At 38.7% G+C, this 23,290-nt stretch overlaps 2 protein-coding genes across 6 annotated transcripts in view; one reads left to right on the top strand and one right to left on the bottom strand.

The window, feature by feature from the left end:
- The window catches only part of LOC135203053 (two pore calcium channel protein 1-like), a 734,396-nt gene extending 723,865 nt beyond the window's left edge, over positions 1-10,531 (top strand). For all 5 annotated transcript variants that reach the window (XM_064232644.1, XM_064232646.1, XM_064232647.1 and 2 more), the window contains 2 exons: positions 8,764-8,966; positions 9,245-10,531. In XM_064232644.1, coding sequence (XP_064088714.1) covers positions 8,764-8,966; positions 9,245-9,396 — 355 coding nt within the window. In that variant the 3' untranslated portion in view covers positions 9,397-10,531. The remainder of the gene's footprint in view (positions 1-8,763; positions 8,967-9,244) is intronic.
- Positions 10,532-12,254: 1,723 nt separating this feature from the next.
- Positions 12,255-12,608, bottom strand: LOC135202806 (sericin-1-like). Its single transcript, XM_064232265.1, has one exon. The coding sequence runs from the start codon at positions 12,606-12,608 to the stop codon at positions 12,255-12,257; it is 354 nt and encodes a 117-aa protein (XP_064088335.1).
- Positions 12,609-23,290: the final 10,682 nt, after the last annotated feature.

The raw sequence follows: 23,290 nt of genomic DNA, 5'->3' as shown, positions 1-23,290 counted from the left end.
TTTATAATCAAAGTCAAAATCTTGAGGTAACGCGTCCCGTAAGATCAAGGACTGGGCCGCCCCAGTATCCCACAAAATCCTTACTTCATTTTCAATGGGTGAATTGACCGACGACACTTTCCCACTAGATAGATACCTCTCAAAACAGTCTGGTAGTCATTGGTCACTTGGTCTGGTCGGGACAGGATCGCTCTCTTTTCTACCGACTCCCATCACCGGTCTTCCTCTAGCCTGCAATGATTTTTTGAAAGCAAAGCAAGAACTCTTCAAATGCCCTTTCTTATTACAATAAAAACACGTAACCCTCTTCTTCCACTCTGGATCATGGGAACCATAACCTCTCTTATCATTATAAGCAGAGAAACGTTTATCACTATTAACAGGTTCCTGTGCCCTGATTTGATTCTTATTATTATGATTAGGCCGTATAAACGTCTTACTCTTATTATAACCACCTCGACCTGTCCTATCCCATTTCGGTTCTACACTTGTCCCTGATGCTCCTAACTCACTCTTGTGAGACAAATAATATTCATCGCTAGCAATAGCGGCTTCCTGTAAATTGTCAATTTTCAGTTCTTCAAGGTGAACTTTTAACCTATCTGATACACACCTCTTGAATTCTTCTACAAATAACAATTCTTTTAATTTTTCCATGTCATCCACCTCTTTCGATTTAAACCAGTCTTCGGCAAATTGTCTTTTTCCCCTCGCAAACTCAACAAAGGTTTGGTCACTACCCTTCTGCAAATTTCTGAACCTTTGCCTGTAGGCTTCCTGAACCAGCTCATATGCTTTCAACACGATAGCCTTAACATTTTCGTAATCTGATGACAAAGTTTCATCCAAAGTTACATAAACCTTTTGAGCCCTTCCTACGAGTTTACTCTGTATGAGAGTGGTCCAGTATTCCTGGGGCCACTGCAATTTGGCCGCAATCTTCTCAAATGAAACAAAAAATTCCGCAACATTATTCTCTTGGAAACACGGCACAAACTTAAGGGCCTGCATCAAATTAATGGCAGGCGTTACCAAACTACTCGGGGAGGAAGGAGGGGAAGAGGGAGCAGCATTTCGCATCTCTCTCTCAAACATTCTCTCTCTCTCTCTCTCCTCAGCCTTAAATCTCTCCAAGTTAAATTCTAAAGTTTTCAATTCTATTTGCTTAGACAATACCTCCACAGACACCTCAGTCTTAGGTGTTATTACCTCACCCTTTTTAACCATACTGACATAATCATAAACCTGGATTAACAATAAGCCTTTTCTAATGGATACATCATACTCCAACTCCAAATGTTGAGCTACTTGCTCCAATTCACTTCTGTCAAGCTCCGCAAGCCTTGCTTGCCACCCCTCTCCAGACAGGAGGTCTAACACATTAACTGTCGACATTGTTTTTAAACAAACTAACTAAATATAAGCAAACTTCAACAAACCAAACACGAGGAGGTGTAAAAATGTTGTTCAGAGAAAACCAAGCCCCCAGAATTAACTTTGCACTGAGTGAACAGACAGGAACGTAAAATCCTGTCACGGTCGCCAATTTGTAATGGTCCTTTTCCTCCGTTACTAAAAATTAAATAACATTCTTACCAAACTCTGTTCACAACAAGAAACTAAGTCCACAATCAGTGGAATAGCTCTCAAATAATATCAAAGTGCAAAAATTAATTCATGGGGGAAAACGAAACACCACAAAAATACTTAAATTTAATACAAAAATATCCAGACAGAAGTTATTCCTGAACCACGGAATACATATATTAATGAAAACCAGCCATCCTGAAATATTTATAAAACAACACAATTATCCAATTACGATAGCAAAAAGCAAAGATACATCCACAAAAAGAAGGGGGTTCAGACAGGAGAAGGCATACGGAAAGCAAGAATATCCTATCAATTACAAACTAAACCCTAGCGGTGGTTTCCCTCCTCTTAAACACTGGAGCTGTTGCCGTGATCTCCTTAATTACATATAACACTGGAGTTGTAACCGTGATCTTTATAATTACTTATATGCCTCTGCGTCCAGAGACAAAAGTGAAGTGGCAAAGTGATATAAGTAGGTATATATATATTTGTGATACTCCACAGGATCCACACATCAGCGATCCTACGTCCTCGAGGATGATCCTCCAGAAAACCCGGGACGTCCAAATCAAACCAGAGCCAAGGGCATCAAAAAGATCGCCTGAACATTCCAAAAATATTAATCACTTATACCTTGGCTAAGCGAGAGCCCCTCGACATTTACTGAGCCGAGGGTGAGGCAGGATGAAGCGTAATCCTTCAAGAATAATCATATATCCAAGTAGGCGATACGTAGCAAATCCAAGTCACCAGGAGTAATAAGGCTCAGAGATCAACTGACTCCTTCAGTCGAAACAATCTCCGACACAGCCACGGTGACAGCACCACTCGCTCACAAATATATGGAAAGACAGAATGGTCATTAGTGGCAATTACCAAACAGACAAACCACCGGGGAGGAGGAAAACAAACTAAATGAATAATAATACAATTCATATACATAACAAAAACCAGAATAATAAAATAGCTAAGAATAAAATATCACAACAAAGTGGCAATAGACAAACTTTCAGTGTCAACGATTAAAGGCTACAAAAGTATGCTGTCAACGGTCTTTCAACACAGAGGCTTGGATTTATCAAATGATAAAGATCTTCACGATCTATTGAGGTCCTTTGAAACCTCAAAAGCTCCACGAGACAAGATTCCCTCATGGAATTTAGATGTTGTCTTAAAGTTTTTAATGTCAGCCCCATTTGAGCCTATGCACGCTGCCTCTTTTTTAAAACATGTAACTAGGAAAGCTGTTTTCCTAACCGCTTTGGCAACAGCTAAGAGGGTTAGCGAAATCCAAGCTATGAGTAAACATGTGGGTTTCAGAGAACACAATGCGGTGTGTTCGCTGAGCCCCTCGTTCTTAGCTTAGAACGAAAACCCATCCAACCCCTGGCCTATAAGCTTTGATATCAAGGGGTTATCAGAGTTCGTCGGACGAGAGCTGGAGAGAGTTTTGTGCCCTGTCAGAGCTCTCAAATTTTATCTGGAAAAGACCAAACAATGTAGAGGCCCGTCAGACAACCTGTGGTGTTCGGTCAAGAGGCCGGAATTACCAATGTCTAAGAACGCACTGGCGTTCTTCTTGAGAAACACCATCAGGGAAGCTCATTCGTCCTGCACGGATGGTGATCTTAAAACTGCTAAAAGTTAATGCTCACGAGGTTAGAGCGGTAGCTACTTCGGTGGCTTTTCAGAAAAATATGGCACTCAGTGATATCCTGGGTGCCACATTTTGGCGAAGCAACTCTGTGTTTGCTTCACAATACCTCAGAGATGTGAAGGCGACATATGAGAATTGCTACTCGCTTGGACCATACATTTCCGCGGATACAGTATTGGGGACGAGAAGCAATACGAACCCCATCCTTTAGAAAATGGATGTGTGTGATTTTAATTATGGGTTTGTTTTTTTTTTACGGTCGTAGGGTTGGCCGCTTGAGGCGGTCTTCCCTTTAATTAGCCTGAAAGTTATGGGAATAACTTTAGTGAGGCTAGGTTAGGTGGTATTTATTATGCTTCGTTGTCTTCAGTATGGTCAATATGGTCTAGTCACATTGTGGTCACGCTCCCGTTGACAGATCATCTAGAACTATCCAGCTATACAGGTCACTACCTTGCTGGAAATTCTAGTTAAGCAGAAGCAGGCTTGGGTGACAGTAATCACGAAGTCAGCTATGCTAACAGGTAGGGAACCAAGATGTCAATCATCTGCATGTGAAATGTTTCCAAAATCCTTCTATTCTGTCCCTTCCCACCTCCAATGGTGGGATTCAGCTATATATATATCTGGCAGGTAAGTGTCATGAACAAAATGATATTGTCATGATACAATAAAGTTTGTTCATACTTACCTGACAGATATATATAATCAAGTACCCACCCACCTCCCCTCAGGGGACAGTGGTAAAGAAAATCTGAATAGAAAATGGGAATGGTTCCCGGTATCCGCCTCCCAGCGGCGGGAATGGGTACTAACCACCTAGCCGACCACTGCGTTTGCCGGGAGTTTCGAAATTCTGTCGGTCGTCAGAGAATACAGCTATATATATATCTGTCAGGTAAGTATGAACAAACTTTATTGTATCATGACAATATCATTTTTGTGATAAAACTATTAAAAAACCAAGTATGAACATTTTTAGTGGTTTTTCTTAAGATTTAACTAACAAAATAGGCTGTTTTTAGCGTTTTTATAGGGGTTCCAAACATTCGCGGATTCTAACTATTTGCTGGGGGGTCTGGTACGCATCCCCCGCGAATACAGGGGGACCACTGTATATACTATATAATATATATATAATTATATATATATATATATATATATATATTATATATGCTATATAGATATACATCTATATTATATATATAATATATATATATATTATATATATATATAGTATATATCTTTCTATATATTACTTTTAGAAATTATCAATTTGAAAATGACAAGGACTGTGTGTGTGTATATATTTATATATATATATATATATATATATATATATATATATATATATATATATATATATATATATATATATATATATATATATATATATATGAATACTTATCACATGACCGTGATTCTTTATAAATCATTCGAGCTACAAATGTCCTTTAATATCTAATTCGCTCTACCTCGGAATTGATATATTTTCATATATGTACCGAGGGGGAATTTTTACGAATACACCGAGATCGGTGGTGACTCGTAGTGGTCAGAATCGATATGAACTTATAGCCTCTCTGCTAGCAGACTCGGTAGCATCACTGTCTGTTCCTGATTTCGTTCCCCGTCCAACTGGACGGTGGTTCGATCCCATGGGGGGGACGAAATTATTATCAACTAAAAATTCCCCCTCGGTACATATATGAAAATATATCAATTCCGAGGTAGAGCGAATTAGATATTAAAGGACATTTGTAGCTCGAATGATTTCTATATGATCATCTAAATATATATATATATATATATATATATATTATCTATATATATATATATATAAAAGGGATTTTAACATATATATATATTTATATTTACACATATATATATGTATATATATATATATATATATATATATATATAGTATATATATATATATATATATATATATATATATATATTATATATATATATATTATATATATATATATATATATATATATTACTTAGAAATTATCAATTTGAAAATGACAAGGACTTTTTTCAGAGGAATTCAAAGAAATATACTTTAAAGAGGGCAAACAGGAATTTATTTAATTCAAACAAAGGTAAATTTAGTGGGAATGCTGATAATAGCTTGACTTTATTATTCTAAAAAATTGAGGGTGAAAATCAGTGAGAGCACATCTTAATTCAGACTCAAGATTTACGTCTCTAATTGAGATCATAATGTTGACTTTAATAACTTCATGAATGAAAATGTGCTCTCACAGAGCCAAGTTGAACCAAGCATTGACAATAGTTTTGACACATAATCAGAAATGTGTGGGTAATCATGTGAGCAGGATATTTGTGTCCAAAAATAGAATTTCACATCTTGGTGGGCATAATTAGTTTTCATTTCAATTAATTCTTCTTGAAATAAAGGTACATTGATTTTGCATACAGCTGACAATTTACACACATCTCTATGACTTATTTTTCTCTCACGGGCCACTTTTGGCCCACGGGGATGGGGTTGGACGGCCCTGGTCTAAATTATCTTGTCATCAACCCATAACATTTGGGTGATGAATCAGTAAAAAAGTGATAAAATCACGACATTCAACAAAGTAAATAAAAGTATAAAGCATTTAATATAAAATTTATCATATAATATAAAATTTACCATAAATGATGTATAAAATCGTAAGTAACAGCGGTGACGTCACCCCCAGCTGACTTGAGACTGAACAAGGGATTGTTGATGTGTTGAGGAGAGAAGAAGAGAGAGTTAAAATACTACTATATGTATGTAAAATCAATAATTCACATATAAATGGGAATTTCCCAATAAATTTAACATAATGATAAAATATGAAAACAGTCAAATGCAATACAGAAAAAAAAGTCTTAATTGGCCCAGTGTTTGGTGCGCCGAGTGAGACGGTCTAGTTGAAGAATATTAACAAAATAGTAAATGAAAGAACAAAGCTATTCACAATAAAATTTAGCATAAACAATTAAGAAAATCATTTGTCATTGTGATGATAACAGTTAACTTGAGGTAGAGGGAGGGGGCATTTATATTTTTTAGGAATAATGAATGAATGATTTTAAGTTATTGTGCGTTGTGGTATTTTTGAGGAGAGAAGAGACAGTAAAATCTTTACCATAATATCTACGTAAAAGCAGTACCAAGTCACAAAAAATAAAATGTTATTTCACAATAGATTTAACATAATGATAAAACATGAAAACAATCAAATGCAATACAGTAAAAAAAAAAAAACTTACTTGAGTCATTGTTCGGTGCACTGAGTGAGATGATAGAGAGTAGAGGGAAGAAGGGCTATGCTTCCCACTGACTTATCAGCTGGGCTGGGATGATTGTTTGCCCATTTCTTTCACTTATATTTCACTTATACTCAATCTGCCCAGATTACTTATTTTTGTTATGGTAAAATACCTCTCTAGTGTCAATAGCTTTTTACGATTTTTTACTACTGTAAAAGTGACTTGGCTCTGTAGAAACAAACTCTCTCTCTCTCTCTCTCTCTCTCTCTCTCTCTCTCTCTCTCTCTCTCTCTCTCTCTCTCTCTCTCTCTCTCTCTCTCTCTGACACACTATCGATACCTTTGATTATCCTTGCACCTAATATGTGAATAAAATTTATTATGTTTTCAACCTTTGCATACTGCAACCAATGCGGTTTCCTCAAAGGGTTCGTGTCTCTCCTCCCTCCATCCCCCAGTCAGCCGGACACCATTTTCACCAAACAGTTCGTAAATTGTACACAGAAAAAATAAAATGTAAAAAGTTTTACTTCATATAACGCACTATTCCATTACTTTACTTTCTTAATTTAACTTTTGAACACATTAATAATAGAAAAAATGTGAAAAGGGGGACTTTTGGGGTTGGCTGGAATGAATTATCCTGATTCCCTTTATTTCTTATGGAGATATTTGTTTCATATTTCGAACAATTCATACTTCGAACAGCCTTCTGGAACGGATGGAGTTTGAAGTCTGAGGTACAACTGTATCTTCCTCTTTCCATTGATGTGTTTTTTCATAAAATGGCCGACCTCAAAGTTTACCCGGCCTGAGGAGCTGCATGTTGATATATTTACCCATCCAGTAAGGGTTAAATTTGGCCCGGTCATGGGTGTATGCATCACCGTATATTAGCCCTGACTATGAGGGTTAATATTCTTCCCAGCTTTTTTTGTATGAGTTACGATTCCTTGCTCATTTTGAAAAGGCCCAGAAATCTGACTTTTGACCTCGCAATTCCTATACTCTGATCAATATGTCAGAAGAAGGGCACTCCCCCTCACTCTTTTGAGCAGGAGTAGCAGCCCAGGTGTGCTTAACTCCAGTCAGTTCTAGAGACTTACTCAGATTCCTCACTCCAATAAGAAAGTCTTCCTTATGTAAAGGACCTAGGGTTTGTACTATATTTTGTGCAGGAACAAATCACGTTTTTTGAAAGTAAATTGTGTTTTTCCTAACTATACAAACCTGAATTCCTTACACTAATGCCCACCTCATGCCACCCCTCAATCTGAAACCTGGGCCGAAAGGCAAAGTGGATTGTTTACATCCAGGCAGGTCGGTCTCCCTGCCTACTGGACTGTAGTTGCTGCCTAACATCTTGTTCAAGAGTTTCAACAGCCATGTTCCAGCTTTGCCATAAGCAATTCCAAGCAATTCCATAATGTAAAAGACCTCAGGTTTATATTGTTAGGAAAAATACAATTTACTTTTAAAAATTTTGATTTTTCGGTGCCGAAATGCACTGATAATAGAGTATATTGGCACCTAACAGAGGCGCCAAAATCTGGTTATTGGTGCCAATAAGCGCCAACAATCACCAATTTTTGGTTATTGGTGATTTTTCTCTTGTCATCAAGCAATCGGAATGGACCCCTGCTGATAACTGGGGACTGCCTGTACATTGGTCCCCCTGAATTCGCGGGGGATGTGTACCAAACCCCCCGTGAATAGTTGGAACCCCTATGAAAATACTGAAAACAGCCTGTTTTGTTAATTAAAACTTCAGGAAAACCCACTAAAAATTGTTATACTTGGTTTTTTTAATAGTTTTATCACAGAAAGTGCATTTTATGATGAAATTCATAAAAAAACAGGAATTTGTGGATATTTCTCATAGGAAAATACCATGAATAGGCGAATTTTCCATGAATAATAGGACGAAATGTTCCTGAGAGAAATCTGCGAATGCGTGAGGCTACGAATCCGGAGAACGTGAATACAGGGGGTCTACTGTAATCCACATCAATGTTTCATTGGTCCCATTGACATATGTTGTTATTCTCTTGCAGAACCTCATGGATTATCTTTCTGTCAAATTTGGTCAATTTCTCAAGTGCCTCAATTTCAACTCGGTTGGAATGTCATTTGAGAACTTAAGCACAAATTCAAAGGAACTGAATAATTCGTAGTGTTGATTATCATGTTAAGAGTACCTGCCAAGTGAATTTTTGTCCTTTATACATCCCTCAGAAGACGCCAAAGTGGTAACAGTGCTGAAAGTCAGGAAGATCTAGTTGCAACTGATTCAGAAAATTCAGAAGAGGATTCTGGTGCCAGTGGCCCTGCAAGAACAACTAAAATTGATGGTGATAAAACTGATGGTGGAACTGATCCTGACCAAATCTCAACGGATATAGCCACTAAAACAGATGTTCGATTCCTGATTTCGAAACGTATGTTTCTCTTCTTTCTTTTTAATGTTATAATTCTGTTGGAATGGATATTGACATAAATGAAAAATGATAGCAAATGACTGTTACAGGGTTCCTTACAGTATTCCATAACCCCAGCGGCATTCCTATTTGTCTTTCTAGGCCCATTCCCATTGGTCTCTTTCTACCTGCATGTCCAACTTCTTTGATTTTTCTTACTATATTCATTTCCTGTTTAAGAGGAAATTATTGGGCCAGCCCTGGAATTCTGACCTTAGCTAAATGTCTTGGTCTTTCAGGTGTGAAGAATGTTGAAGTTCTCTTGCAAAAAATGTTTGAAAAGGAGCTGGCTGGGGATGAGCTTGGACCGAGCATTGTCAACTTGGATCAGGATCTAGAAGATGAGAGAAGTTTCTACAATAATAGGAATTTTAGTGCTTGGAATCTTTGAGTGGTATTTCTTATTAAATCAAAGATGTTATCTGAAAAGTTGAAAGTATGGTGAAAACATGAAGAGGATTAATAGAACAGCCCAGAGGATCACATTATCAAGGGGCATAGGTGAAGACTGGAACCAAATGAGAATCGTTATGGGAAAGCCCAGAGCCAGACATAATATACATTGTGCTTATAGTTAAAGCATTGAACAGCATTTCATAAAGCCGGTTTTAACACCCTTTTCTTTTCCATCTCATTTTATTAGACAGAATTTCACCTTTTTTTTCCACAAGTAATTGAAAGTATTTTATTTGCTGAACAAAGTTTTAAACAAGCATTTTGTCTTCTTGCAGAAAATGTATGGACCTTTTACTGAGCTTTTGTTTGCTAGCAGTTCATGTGAATGGGCATTTTTGAAATTGTAATTTCTATATTACTAAAAATTTTCTTATACATACTGTACTTTTGTTGGTTATATGTAATTCATTTAAATTTTAGAAAAGCTTACTTCAAATATTAAGTATGTTATGTGTTCTCAAGCCCCGTTTTTCCTATTTTTCAGTGTTTGACTTCCAAAAATGTTCTAATGAATTTTAATTTGATAACATTTTGAATGGAGTTGTTGATAATCTTCAGTAAGTTATTCTTCAGAGACAAAAAAAATAGTATACAGTTCAGTTCTTTTTTCATGAAGGTTGTTGGTATATATATATGTACTATATATTTAATTCTCAGCTATAACTTACCTGTTGAGTGGTTGTATATACCAAAGAAATCCTGTTGATTCAGATTTTAAAAGTAATTCTTATAGATTGATAATATATTCCTTACAGATATCAAAAATTGGTACCTGTATGTATTTAATGTATAATGTTTTTAAATATTGTAACTTACTTCAAACCAAAGTTAGCTGTGTGCTTTGTCTAATTCTGTCTTTTTTTTCCTGTTATACTTTTAGCCATAATTAGAAACTTACTTCTACCCAATACATAATATTGTACTCAATTACACCACATAAATTGAAAGCTGTACTGCTATTTATTTTTCAGTCATTTATCATTTGATATATTGCCATCATTTTTGAAATACTGTCTATCCTGATAGAATATGTAACTATTTTAATTTTATTAAAAATCAATGTACTTTTATCCATTTCCTTTGTTTTTTTCTTAAGTTTCTTCAACTTTGTTTTGCCCCGTGCAACAACTCAATGAGGATCTAGAAACATGGCTTGTTGTCAGGTCAGCAGCATGACCATGTTCTGATGCTCAAAATGTGGGTTTAATCTTGTTAAATATATTAGAATTTTATGTAAGTAATTTACCAAGTAATTACATAGCTAAGAATTTATAAGTACAGGCAGCTAACATTAATTTTGAAAATTGAGGTAGTGATTCATTTTTGTTCGGTGTAGGTAAGAGCCCCACCCCCTGTCGGGGTAGAATGGAAACAACACAGCAAATAGTTCAATTTATTTCTGCCGGCTTCCAACAAAGATTATAAGCAGCAGCTACTCTGAATTTGGATTTTGTCGTTTACTGATAGTTGCAGTACCTTCTGTGAAGTACACTGATTGTTTTTCATAGCCATTCAGCATTTGTTAGCTAGTCAGGTATAATAAACAGTACTTTAACCAGTTTAGGGTTTTTAGACTTTTTATTTTTTCATTTAGTGGTGTCTGACTTGGGTATGTCAAGTTTCTGTTATGGCTGCAAAGGCTGCAATACACAGTTAACATCCACAAATTATGATTCCCATTCTGTTTGTACTAGATGTAGGGTCAAGTTTGCTCTATTGATTTAACTTGTAATGAGTGTATAGGCTGGGATGAAAGACATTGAATGGTTCTGTCTTCTTACCTTTCAAAGTTAGAAACAGATAGGAAGTGTAAGGCTACTACTAGGTATGAAAGGTCGTTAGCTAGCCAGGAATCTTCCAAATCTTCCTCTGGAGTGCCTGTTATTTTGTTTTGTCTCCCAAAACCAGTCTATCTTCTGTTCCACCTAATCCTGCTCCCAGCTCCCATGTTTTCGAACCCAGTACCATTGCCAGTATCAATGCAAAGTTTGAATGTAAGTTTGAGCTATTGGCTACCTCCATGGCTCAGTTAGGGGAGTCAGTGCACTTGCTTGTTGATAAAGAAAAAAGTAAAATGTTAGTAGAGGAGCTGGCTGTCCGTCCCACTGATTCTCCTAGGCGAAGGGTCACGACATAGTCCCCTACACCTGGGAGAAGACATACCAGAGGTCTATGGGAGGTTGATGGGGTCTGCCCACGGGCAGTCAGCCCCCTCAATCGCACCTATTGGTGTTTCCCAGGTGGCAAAAGATGGCCATTGGAAAGGGGTATTGAACAGTGGTCATTGTCTCTCTTCAACCTCAGACACTTCGAGTCCTGATAAACGGCACCGATGGTGCAGTAGTAACAATTCCAAACCATTGAAAAGGTCTGCAGTGGACATTTCTTGTACCCCTCAGGTACCACCTAAGAAGGTAAAGGAGGCTAAGCCTTCTTGTAGTTTCTGGGATAGCCCAGAGACTTTCTTCGGAGATCCTTCTGGTAAATGTCCAGAAGGAGATTTTCTGACCTCTAGTGAGACGTAAACGTCCTAGTTCAGTGCGCCCATCAGCGCCAGTGTCATCTTTGACCCTTGAAGCTGTACCTGATCCTGTTTCTGTTAAATTTTGCACTCCGGGACAAGCTAGAGTACAAGTTAGTGCAGGTGTTTTGGAGAGCCCAGTTCGAATTAGTGCTTTAGCTCACAAGTGTCCAGTGTTGTCAGGATGCATTTTTTCTCGTGTTGTGGCTCCCGTTTGTGCAGTTTCTGTTAGCCACAATTCTGTTTCTGAGCAAATTATGAATCTGGATCTCTCAGTGCCCATCAGCACCCGAGCTTCCTGTAACACCTGAGCTTCCTGTAGCACCTGAGCTTCCTGTAACACCTGAGCTTCCTGTAACACCTGAGCTTCCTGTAACACCTGAGCTTCCTGTAACACCTGAGCTTCCTGTAGCACCTGAGCTTCCTGTAACACCTGAGCTTCCTGTAACACCTGAGCTTCCTGTAACACCTGAGCTTCCTGTAACACCTGAGCTTCCTGTAACACCTGAGCTTCCTGTAGCACCTGAGCTTCCTGTAGCACCTGAGCTTCCAATGGTGCCCATCAGTGCCATTGCTCTCACCTGCACCTGAGCCCCATGCAGCACCAGTTCTGCCCGCGGCTCCATGTATTTTGTCTCCTCTTTCTGTTGGCGCGGCCAATACTCATCTGTCTCCTGTGTCTTCTGCTGAAAAGGAAGAACCTGTTGTAGTAGATTCTATACTGCTGATGGCTTAGGGCACACTCCTGTGGTTTTTCTTGAAAAGTTACCCTAATTTTTTCAAGCCAGCTGCTCCTGCTTCTACTCTCCAGTTGAGCAATGTTGCTTCAAAGTCTAACCTCCCTCGAATAGTGCTTTCTACTTCAGCCAAGAAAGCCATGGGTGAGGTCGAAAGTTGGCTAGCAGACATGAGTCTTCTCTTCCCTACCTCCCCCCTCATGCTTGACTTGACTAAGAGAAGGTATTCGTATTATGTCAATGGGAAGTCTCCCTCTTTGGGTGTTTCTGCTTCCACCCAAAGGGACTTCTTAGGGCTTATTGAGTCTTCTCGGAGATCAGCTTTCATGGCTGCGAAAGTAATGTTTTTGTTTAAGATTTTCAAGGTCATTAGTTTTATGGATTGGACTATTGGCACCCTTGGTAAGAAGATTCAGGACGCTTCTTCAATTTCTCCAACTATTTCCTCTGACCTGACCTCTTGGCAGTTCTCTCATGCTTGGCCAGAGGCATTAGGTACAGTTTCTGCGAAATCACTTCTACCTTTGCAATGTGCATCCTTAAGAAGCATGAATTGTGGTTCTCCTTCACGGCTAAAGGAGTTACTAATTCGGCTCTCCTTTTCTCACCACTAGTTTGAGATTTCCTCTTTCCTCAGGATGTGTTTAATGGGATTGCCTCTGACTTGCAGAAGAAGTTAACCCAGGATTTGCCCCCAAAATCTTTAAAGTGCTTCAGGGAAACTCCATCTTTTGTCACTAAGTCTGCTTCTCCCTTGCAACGGTTGCCCTTTTATGGTGTCAGACAGAGACAGCGACCCAACAGGAGGACATGTCTGTTTTCCAACCAAAGCAGTCAAGAAGTCGTCCTCCAATCCTACCCCTAAGAAGTTGGAACAGTCTTCCCCATCCAGCAGTAGATGCCAGACTCTATTGTTTCTGGTAAGAATGGAGCAGAGGAGGAGCTGAGCAATGAGGGGTAGAGGCCCTCAGAGTAGGATACTCTAGTCCTTTCGTCGACTATCCACCCGTAGTCAAGCAACCCATCACTTTGACAGCATACTCACTGGGTGCATAGAAGTATTCCACTCTGGCTGAAGATGTGTATGCCCTACTTCAAAAAGAAGCGATTGAGAGAGAGGAGGACCCACAGTCCAAGGGCTTTCACAATTGACTATTTGTGGTCCCAAAGTCATCAGGCGGCTGGAGGCCAGTGCTAGATGTAAGTGCACTGAATGTGTTCGTCTTGAAGACAAAGTTCAAAATGGAGACAAATCGTTCGATTCTTGCTTTCATCAACAGAGGGGACTGGATAGCCTTCATAGACATGCAAGACCTATACACTGGGCCCCCGTATTCGCATTCTCCTGATTCACAAACTCACAGATTCGTGGATTTCTCTCAGGACCATATCTACCCATTATTCGAGGGAAATTCGCCTATTTGCTGTATTTTTCTATGAGAAATATCCAGAAGTTCCTCGTTCTTTTTTATCAATTTCATCATAAAATGCACATTTTGTGATAAAACTTAAAAAAACAGGTATTAAAATTTTTAGTGGGTTTTTCTTGAGTTTTATCCACCAAAATAGGCCATTTTCAGCATTTTTATAGGGGTGGTTCCTTCGTGGGGGGATCTGTTACGCAACTCCCGCGAATACGCGGGACCACTGTACTTTTTTGTCCCCGTACATATGGACTCAAGGAAGTACCTAAGATTTGTCTTCAAAGATCTCTCTTAGTTTTGAGCCCTTTGCTTTGGATTGACAATGGCACCACAAGTTTTCACTCATGTACTTGCTCGTGTAGCAAATTGGCTCCATCTGATGGGGCTCAGCATCACCCTTTATTTGGACAACTGGCTCCTTTGCTCTCCGATGAAGCTAAGCTGCAGCGAAGATTTACAGAAGACATTGATGTTAGCTTCAAAAGCTTGGTCTTCTAATCAACCATCCAAAATCCCAATTAGTCCTGACTCAACGGATAGTGTATTTGGGCATGACTAGACCCTTCATTTTCAGACTTTTCCCTTCCTAGAGAGAGAGTCATGCCTTCTTCACACAGTAGACAAATTCCTCTCTCTCCCAAAGTTCTCTGCCAGAGATTGGATGAGTCTCCTCAGAACTTAGTCCTCCATCGAGCAGCTCATTTTGCTGGGGAGACTTCACATGAGGGTCCTACATTTTTACCTTCGGTCCCAGTGGAACAGGAAAAAGTTCTCAGATGACTTAGTGTTTGTGATCTCACTAGAAGTCAAACAACATCTGCTTTGGTGGAGAGCAGAAGAAGGACTACCAGAAGGGAAGCTCCTTTCCCCTCTGAACCCAAAGCTTAACTTGTTTGCATATGCATCCGACATAGGTTGGGGAGTGCTGCTGGAGAACAGGGGAGTTTCAGGGATGTGGTCCTCAGCTCAAAAGTCTTGATACATCAACCTGAAAGAATTTACAGCAATAAACCTAGGGTTGCCATCTTTTGCTCCAGAAGTCCAAGGTTGAATAGTGGCATTAAACTCGGAGCAACACAACAGCCCCCTCATACATTTCCAAGCAAGGAGGGACCCACCCTTGATCATTCTGCGAGGCAGCAAGAGACCTCCTACTTTGGGCCCACACAAATTACATGAAGCTGGTGACAAGGTTCATGCGGGGCAAAATGAACGTGTTAGCAGACCAACTCAGTTGACACCATGGAAGAGTATAATGATAGTAGTTTATATTTGACAACATCTCCAAAGGTTGTGAGAGAGAGAGAGAGAGAGAGATTGGTGGAAGAATGAATGGGAGCTGTTAAATGGCGGTTGGAAGCGTGTCTGTTGTGGCGCTCTGTAGTATATCAGTGGGAGTCTGTTACAGAGTCGTAAGCAGTGAGGGGTCAGTTGGAGTCAGAGTTGGTTTGGTAGCAGTTATCCTTTGGTGGTTAGTTGTTTTGGTGTTATTTGATAGATTTTTGGGGTTGTAAAGTAGTTGTGCGTGTGTCTGTCTGGTTGTGGTGAGGTTGAAGAGGTTGGTGGTGCATTTTCGGTGTCTGTGAGGGGTGGTTGGGGCAGTGTTGGTGTTGGTGGGTTGTTGTGCTGGGGTAAGTCTGGTTGTCATGTTCTTTCGGGCTGTTGGTGTTTGTCTGCACAGTGATTTGTCAGGTTGAGTTGTTGTGGGGTTGTGGGTCTCGGTTGGTTTGTGTTTGCTTATCGGCGGTGGTTGTGTGTCGGCTAGCCTATAGCCTATCCAGCGGACAGCACAGCCTAGCCCGGAGTTTCGAGCCAGAGGTGAGTACGTGTGTGTTTACCAGAACAAGTGGTTCACTTTTCACTCTTGGTGCAGGAGAAATAAAGTCTCTTCTTCTTGAACATCCTCTGAAAGAGATTGCCAATTTATTCTAACTAAGTACATGAAGAGGATTGTCTTCTTCCACAATTAAAGGACATAGGGCTGTGCTAGGCTCTGTATTCAGGCACAGAGGTTTAGATGTGTCTTCAAATCAAGACTTATCAGACTTGATTTGATTAAGTCTTTCAATACCTGCAAATGTAACAGGCATCGTGGAATTTAGATGTATTCCTGAAATGGCTGTCTGACCCTCCTTTTGAACATCTAGCTTCTGCTTTCCTCAGGAATTTGACCAGAAAGACCCTTTTCCTTGTAGCCTTACCCTTGGCCAGAAGGGTGAGCAAATTTCAAACCCTCAATAAAAGAGTTGGGTTCTCTATTGGAAATACTTTAGTTTCATACACTTCAAGGTTTCTTGCTAAGAATGAGAATCCTACAGAACTTAGCCTTGTTCTTTTACTATCAGGAACTTACCTAGCATAGGAGGAGCGAAAGATAAAGAAAGGTCTCTTTGCCTAGTGAGAGCTTTGACGTTTGACATTCACAGGACAAAAGACATTAGAGGGACTTCCAGTAGCTTGTGGTGCTCTGTTATGGACTCCTCTTGTCCTCTCTCTAAGAATGCTGTATCATTCTTTCTTAGAGATCTCATTCTGGAGGCATATTTCCAGGTAGGAGTGGAGGATCTACCTGTCCTGAGAGTAAAGGCTCATGAGATTAGAGCAGTGGCTACATCTCTGGCCCTCAGATATAATCTTTCATTTGTCTTCCATTCTCCAGTCCACATATACTGGAAATGTAATTCAGTCTATGCGACTCGTTATCATGAGAAGTTGAAACTATTTTTAATGATTGCAGTACCTTGGGTCTGTTTGCGGTGCCTGGCATGGTGCTGGGAGAGGAAACATAGGAAGCATTTCTTTGTATATTGCTCTTCACCTTGAAAACTGGTGTTGGGTCCTAGGGGAGTCTGGGGTACTTGGTACTGGATACCCTCCAGAATCGTTTGTAGGGTGATAGTATTTTATGGTTATTTGGTGTAGGCCTAAATTCTATATTCGTTTCAGTTCAAGAACATAGGCCCTGACACCCTTTATTTCATTATATATTATTCAAAAGATGAAACCTATTCATATCCTATATCCCAGTAATTATGTTACTACAACGTTTAATTTTTTATCCTTTGCTGCTGATTAAACAAATGAACCATATATTTTTCCATCTTGGGGTTTGTATATTTATTATTCCTGCTGATGAACTGGTTTTGGTTTTCCGATGCTAAAGTTTGTGTTTTATATCAATAGTAGGCCTATTTGTAAACAGACTTCTGCAGAAAAATAATTGCCAGCAAGTGAACGGATTCGACGTGTTTTTGTGCTGCTCCAAGTTAAACTGAAATAACAGGCAAAGTTGTTTTTAACTCTGTCCTACCCCATTAATGGGGTTACCTAGTCATTACGGCTAGTAGAATGCTGCGATGACCTGTGCTTCTTGCAAGAAAGATGGATTGGATGTGAATGTGGTGAATGGCACCAGGAAGACTGTGTGCATCTTGGTGAAGTAAGCAAAAAGAACACTACGAAATGACATGGCTATGCCCAAACTTCTGTGAGTGCCTGGAAATGGCGAGATAATTATGAAATTCTTTATGATGTATATAAGAAGTTTGAAGAGGAATGTAAGAGTCAAAATGCCAAAATTTCTGAATTGTAGGATCAGCTATCTGTCACACTTGACAACAGGAGTGATGAGTTTGCACTTTTCATTGGCTATTGAAGTGTGAGCCGGTTGGGAAGGCTGTTCATGATAATGGTGACAAGTGAAACTGAGATGGGCCATCTATACGGCAAGAGACAGGTCTACTATTGTCAAAGATATGGTCATTTAGAAAATAAAATTAATTCAAGAATATTGCTGAGTGGTCAGCATGTGTACATTGCACAGGATATCAAAGGACAAAGGACTGTACTACTGCTGCTGTTGAGATGGTGAGCTGTATGAACTGTAAGAGAGACAGATATAAAAGATTTGATCATGCAGTAAACTCAAAAGAATGCAAAGCTTTAGACTGAGATGAAGAGGATTGTTGCTTAAACAGGTCAGGAATACATGCTAATAGAAATTTAAAATGTTGTTACGTAAGTATCCAATCTGTAGGAAATAGAACACTATAGATTAGAGACATAATAACTGAAAATTCAATCGATATTTTATGCCATTGCTGAGACATGGCTGGAAGACTGGAACTAGCAGGAGTGCTAAAATGACCTGTTGTTGTTGTTAAAAATTAAGCTGGCCTTATGCCAGCACAGGCTCTTGCTTGTAGAGCAGCCTGTAGGTCATTTTGAATATTTTGTAGGTGAATGGTGAGGTTTAAGGGTTTGAAAATCCCCTTTATTACGATCATATGGATGTGAAAGTGAAATGATGTGCATAAAAAAAATAAGTTAAATGAAAGGTTAACATGCGAGGTTACATACCTATCTGAGCCCTAAGGCACCCCATCAGGTGGAGAAAAAGAACAATAGCAGTGAGTACTGGCGAGTCAGACATAGCCAGTCAGGAAAATCGAAATAATTAGTGTTGGAGGAAAACGGGAAAAAGCAAAATTCTTTGGAGGACCCTGCTTACGCATTGCTTCCTTCACGTTCCGAGGGAAGGTTGGGAGGGCTAGGGCCGGTATTTTCGTACACATGGGGTTTACCGATATGAGGCTAGTAAAAAGAGCTGATGTAAAAAGTTTTGAGTATTTCAGGGCAAATTTTACATACTCTAGTATGAGGGTGTCTTTCATCGTAGTCTATGGACCTCCCTGAACAAATGTAAAAGTCTTTTCAGATGAATTTGGCCTACTACTTAACGGGATTGATATACCTATTTGCAGCGAGTGTTTTTATCTGTGGTGATTTTAATCTATGGATGGATGGTCCAACCAGTGGAGGTGTCGACACATTTAATGATCTGCTTGTGTCGCATCGTCTTGTAAACAATATAAGTTGCTCTACTGCAATAAGCGGTCATGCGTTAGACCTGGTCTATGTGATGCTGTAAATCAAAGTGTTATTAATATACAAGTTGAGGAGAGATGTAGCCTACCTATGATTCCTTTAGTGCACTGTTTGATAACTTTTTATTTGCCAATAAGAAAATGTAAACTGATGAAAAAGCTGAACTGTAGAAATAAATCTAGTTTCTCTCCCCCATTGAATTTATAGGGATCGTAACTCAGATAATAAATTATTATATTCAAAATCACGGCGATCATCGACCCCTTGAGTCGAGATTGGGAATGTGTTGAATGCCTGATAAATGTATATAATCGCATGAGTAAGCATGACTAAGATCATGTGTGTCCATTTATGGAAAAGAACATTGTAGTTAATGATAAGTCTCCGTGGGTTTAATGGTGAAATACAGGAAAAGGAGAGAGAGAATATGAACAAAGAAACTATGGAGAAAGTTAAAGACTGATCGTTCATGGGGTGAATGAAAGTCTGTGAGAAATTATTATAACCTGATAGAAAGGAGGAAAACTGAGCACTATAATAGAAAAATTTGCGAGGCAGGAAAAGATACAAAGTTATATAATCTCTTGGACCATTTAACAGGAAATTCAAAAGAGAAGAAACTCGCTGATGGTTATTGTGATCAAGTTTTAGTTGACGAGTTTTCAGTTTTTTCAAGAATAAAATTGAAAATATAGTTTCAGATTTTGCAGAGGCATTGCATCGCACCAGCATCACTGCAGTGGTTGAGACTAGATTCTCTATTTTAAATAGAATAACTATTGATGATGTCAGTAGAATGATTAAGAATGCCAAGAAAACAAACTGTTCATCTGATCCAGTGCCTATATCAGAAATAATTGAAGCAAAGAACTTTATGACTGTTGAGTATGTGATTTTGAAAATTGTAAATTGCTGCATCTCTGAATGTAAATCCCCGATATCCGAGAAAATTGCAATTGTTAAACCAGTTTTAATTTAAGGGGTAAACTACTCTTGACTATCAGGTGAGTTCATATAGGTCTGTACCAAATTTATCTTTATAACAAAAAAAATTTATGGGAATTTGCGATCCTCGAACAATTAATGGCTTACCTAAATACCACAGGCGATTTTCCTGATTGCCAATCTGCATAGGCACAGACAATTGTATTCCACTGAGAAAACTATATGTTCAGTGGTCAATGACCTATTGGAAATGATGGATACAGATAATTGTGGTATTTTGGTTATCTTGGATCTTGGCGCTGCCTTCGACACAGTTGTACTACATGATTTACTCTTAGATGATCTCCAGTCCATCAGGGTTGTAGGCGATACACTTGAACTTTTGAAGGATAGGTCCTACTGCACACAGATTGGAAATGTCATGTCATCGTATGAACCTTTGACAAGAGGAGTTCCTCAGGGAAGTAAGTGTGCTTGGTCCTGTCCTATTATTTATCTATACAATTCGTTTGTCTAATATACTACATAATCTTGGAGTAGAATATAACCTATATACCCATGACGCAATTCTATTTCATTGTTACAAATATTGAGGATATAAATAGAAAATTAAACGAAATTCTCTCTAATATTAAATATGAATGACTTTCAAACAGTTGAAATTGAACCAGAATAAAACTGTGCTTATGAAAGTCAGAGGGAAAGTAACTGAAGTAGTCTGGGTGTTAAGCAAGTGTGTATAAACAAAAATTGGGTCCTAACATCTGATAGGGTCCGTGATCTCGGGGTGTACTTGAATTGTGGCTTGTCACTCTGTCGGTGGTAGTGCCGTAAGTGGACCTCACGGGGTGCACTTTTACTGTACCTCCTTTCATATTCTATTTCTTCATCTTACTTTCCATCCTCTCTTAACACTTGATTCATAGTGCAACTGCCAGGTTTCACCTGTTACCTACACCTTTCAGACCTTTTACTGTCAAATCCATATCAGCACTGAAATTCTATATTCACCTCAACTCAGTCAATCAGTTTACAAATCAATAATGTAGTGAAAGTTGCTGGATATCATTTCAAGAATATAGCCCTTGTGAGGAAATATCTTGATGACAGTTCTGTTAAGAATCTTGTCATCAGCTGTGTTATAAACCATCTAGAATATTGTAACTGTGAACTATAAGTTACCCAACGTACAGCTCAAGAAACTGCAAAAAATTAGGAACAACTGCTAGGCTAATAAGTGTTGCTCCAGGGGACGGATTTTACCTGTCTTGATTTATTTGCACTGGCTTCCGGTGAAGGCTAGGATAATATTAAAGTTATATGTGTTTTGACTCATCAAGTTGTTAATCTGTGGCTCCAGAGCCGGTAAATAGGCAGTTCCTAGATTATACAACTAGCTTCCTCTTGAGCAGAGGCATGTTGAGGATTTGAAGTCTTTCAAAAAGAAACTTGAAACCTTTTTGTTTAATCGATGCTATGATGTGGAAACTCAAACAGTGGCTGTGGAATTCACAGTGTAATCAAATACATCTGATGAATAAACTGTTAATTTGATAAAGGAGGTCCTGCGAGCGCTATGGAAGTGTTGCGGGACATGGTAAGTCGTCAAGAAGTAACAAGAATGCCAGAAGATTAGGCTTATATGAATAATACAGCATAAGAAAGCGAAGAGAAGTAGGCTAAAGAATAATGCAGATGAAAACCACCAAGGTAAAAAAAGAAATATAAATAATTACAGTAAGACAAATTTGAAAAATACATTTTACGTACTGGTGAAACTTGGTGAGAGGTTAGAACTACTTCAGATTTTAATAACGGTGAACACTGAGAAGCCGTAAGGTGCTTTAATACTGTAATTAAACAGGTGCATTTTGTCTATAATAAGGCGAATTTTATGTTAAGCAAACGCAATAATTGGACCTTCTAGCCATGGATTATTTGTTAATGCGTGCTTTAACCTGATAAGCATTTCATAGACGAGCATGAGCAACTTCCAGTAAAATAATGCGGACGAGAAGCCATGACGTCATCGATAGCTCTTTATCCGTACTCCAGCTGTCAAGTCAACGTGACACCCAATCGCGGCGCTTCGCAATCTTTAGTTTAGTTTATTTGTGACTGTGTGGTTTCGTGCTAATTTGGTTCAAATGACTGGTTGCCTCCTATTATACTACAAGAAGAGTCAGAAATAAGGGACACAGGGGCTGTGACAAGGTAAGATAAGTGTTGTATTAGTGGGGATTGTTGTCACTTCGGTTAGCCTAGGTGAGCGAAATTAGACATTGAATTCTGTCATTTGAATGAAGACACTGGACCGTCACGAAAATGTGAGGGTTACCTGCTTATAGAGGCCCACCAGCCAGGATTTCTTTAGGCTTTTAAGGTTGTCCTAAAAGATGTAATTAAATTAGGCCTAGCCTATTGAGAATTGTGACAACTCGGGATTCATTTTCGATTTGCTTTTATACGTTGGTAAATTTCCTATTGCTTGCCCTTACCTTTGGCATATCTACATAGTCTTCATCAAGGTGTATGTCGAAACACAAAATTGATAGGCCTAGCCTATACAATTCTTGCCTTACTTAATATAGATACCTAAGCACATTAGGTAATTTTTATAAATTAATTGTAATGTAATGTTGTAACAAGTATATCATTATATTTCGATGATGGAAGCCATTTTTGTAATTGGCTTGTGTTCAGTCCATTTATATGATATAGGATAGGATAACAGATTAGTTTAACCAGACCTCAGCCTAAAAAAAGGCTCTTCTCAGGTTGGTTAGTGCATTTTTAAAGGCATCCTTTGTCATATTGAGATGGCCATGTGTTGGTGCTTGAAAGTTTCTCAGTCTTTGTACTTTTAATATCGACTGTTTTTGTTTTAATTTATGTTTGACCCCATCAGTACCCACTGATTTATCTCCATTTAGTTGCAGTCTTTCCTGTTCATCTTCTGCACATTTTCCATTATAGCTTATTATAATCATTATAAAGGTAGGATTATGGGTAATACTTCAGAAGCACTACGCACTGGATATTAAAAATAATAATCACCTACAAGGAAAGAGCATGTGAAAAGCTATATAAAAAAGTGTAGTCATTATATGAGAGATTGAACGGGGAGGAATTAAATGAGCTCGATAATTTTTTACCTAGAAATTTTCCTGAGTCGGGAGAGATGTTTCCTCTGCGGTAATGTTTACTTTTAATGAGCCCTTAAGTCTTTAACTCACTTCTTACGCAAACAAAAGCAGTTCTTTACTCATTATTGGCTGAGAGGTGTGACATCGTTATGACGTCATGAGTTACATA

This window comes from Macrobrachium nipponense, chromosome 33 (assembly GCF_015104395.2).
Source record: "Macrobrachium nipponense isolate FS-2020 chromosome 33, ASM1510439v2, whole genome shotgun sequence".
Classification (NCBI taxonomy): Eukaryota; Metazoa; Arthropoda; class Malacostraca; order Decapoda; family Palaemonidae; genus Macrobrachium; species Macrobrachium nipponense.
This window is presented reverse-complemented; position numbering and strand designations above follow the sequence as displayed.

What these genes read in the sequence shown, in the direction of transcription:
- LOC135202806 (XM_064232265.1), bottom strand. Translation starts at nt 12,608, where the DNA reads ATGGAGCCGCGGGCAGAACTGGTGCTGCATGGGGCTCAGGTGCAGGTG.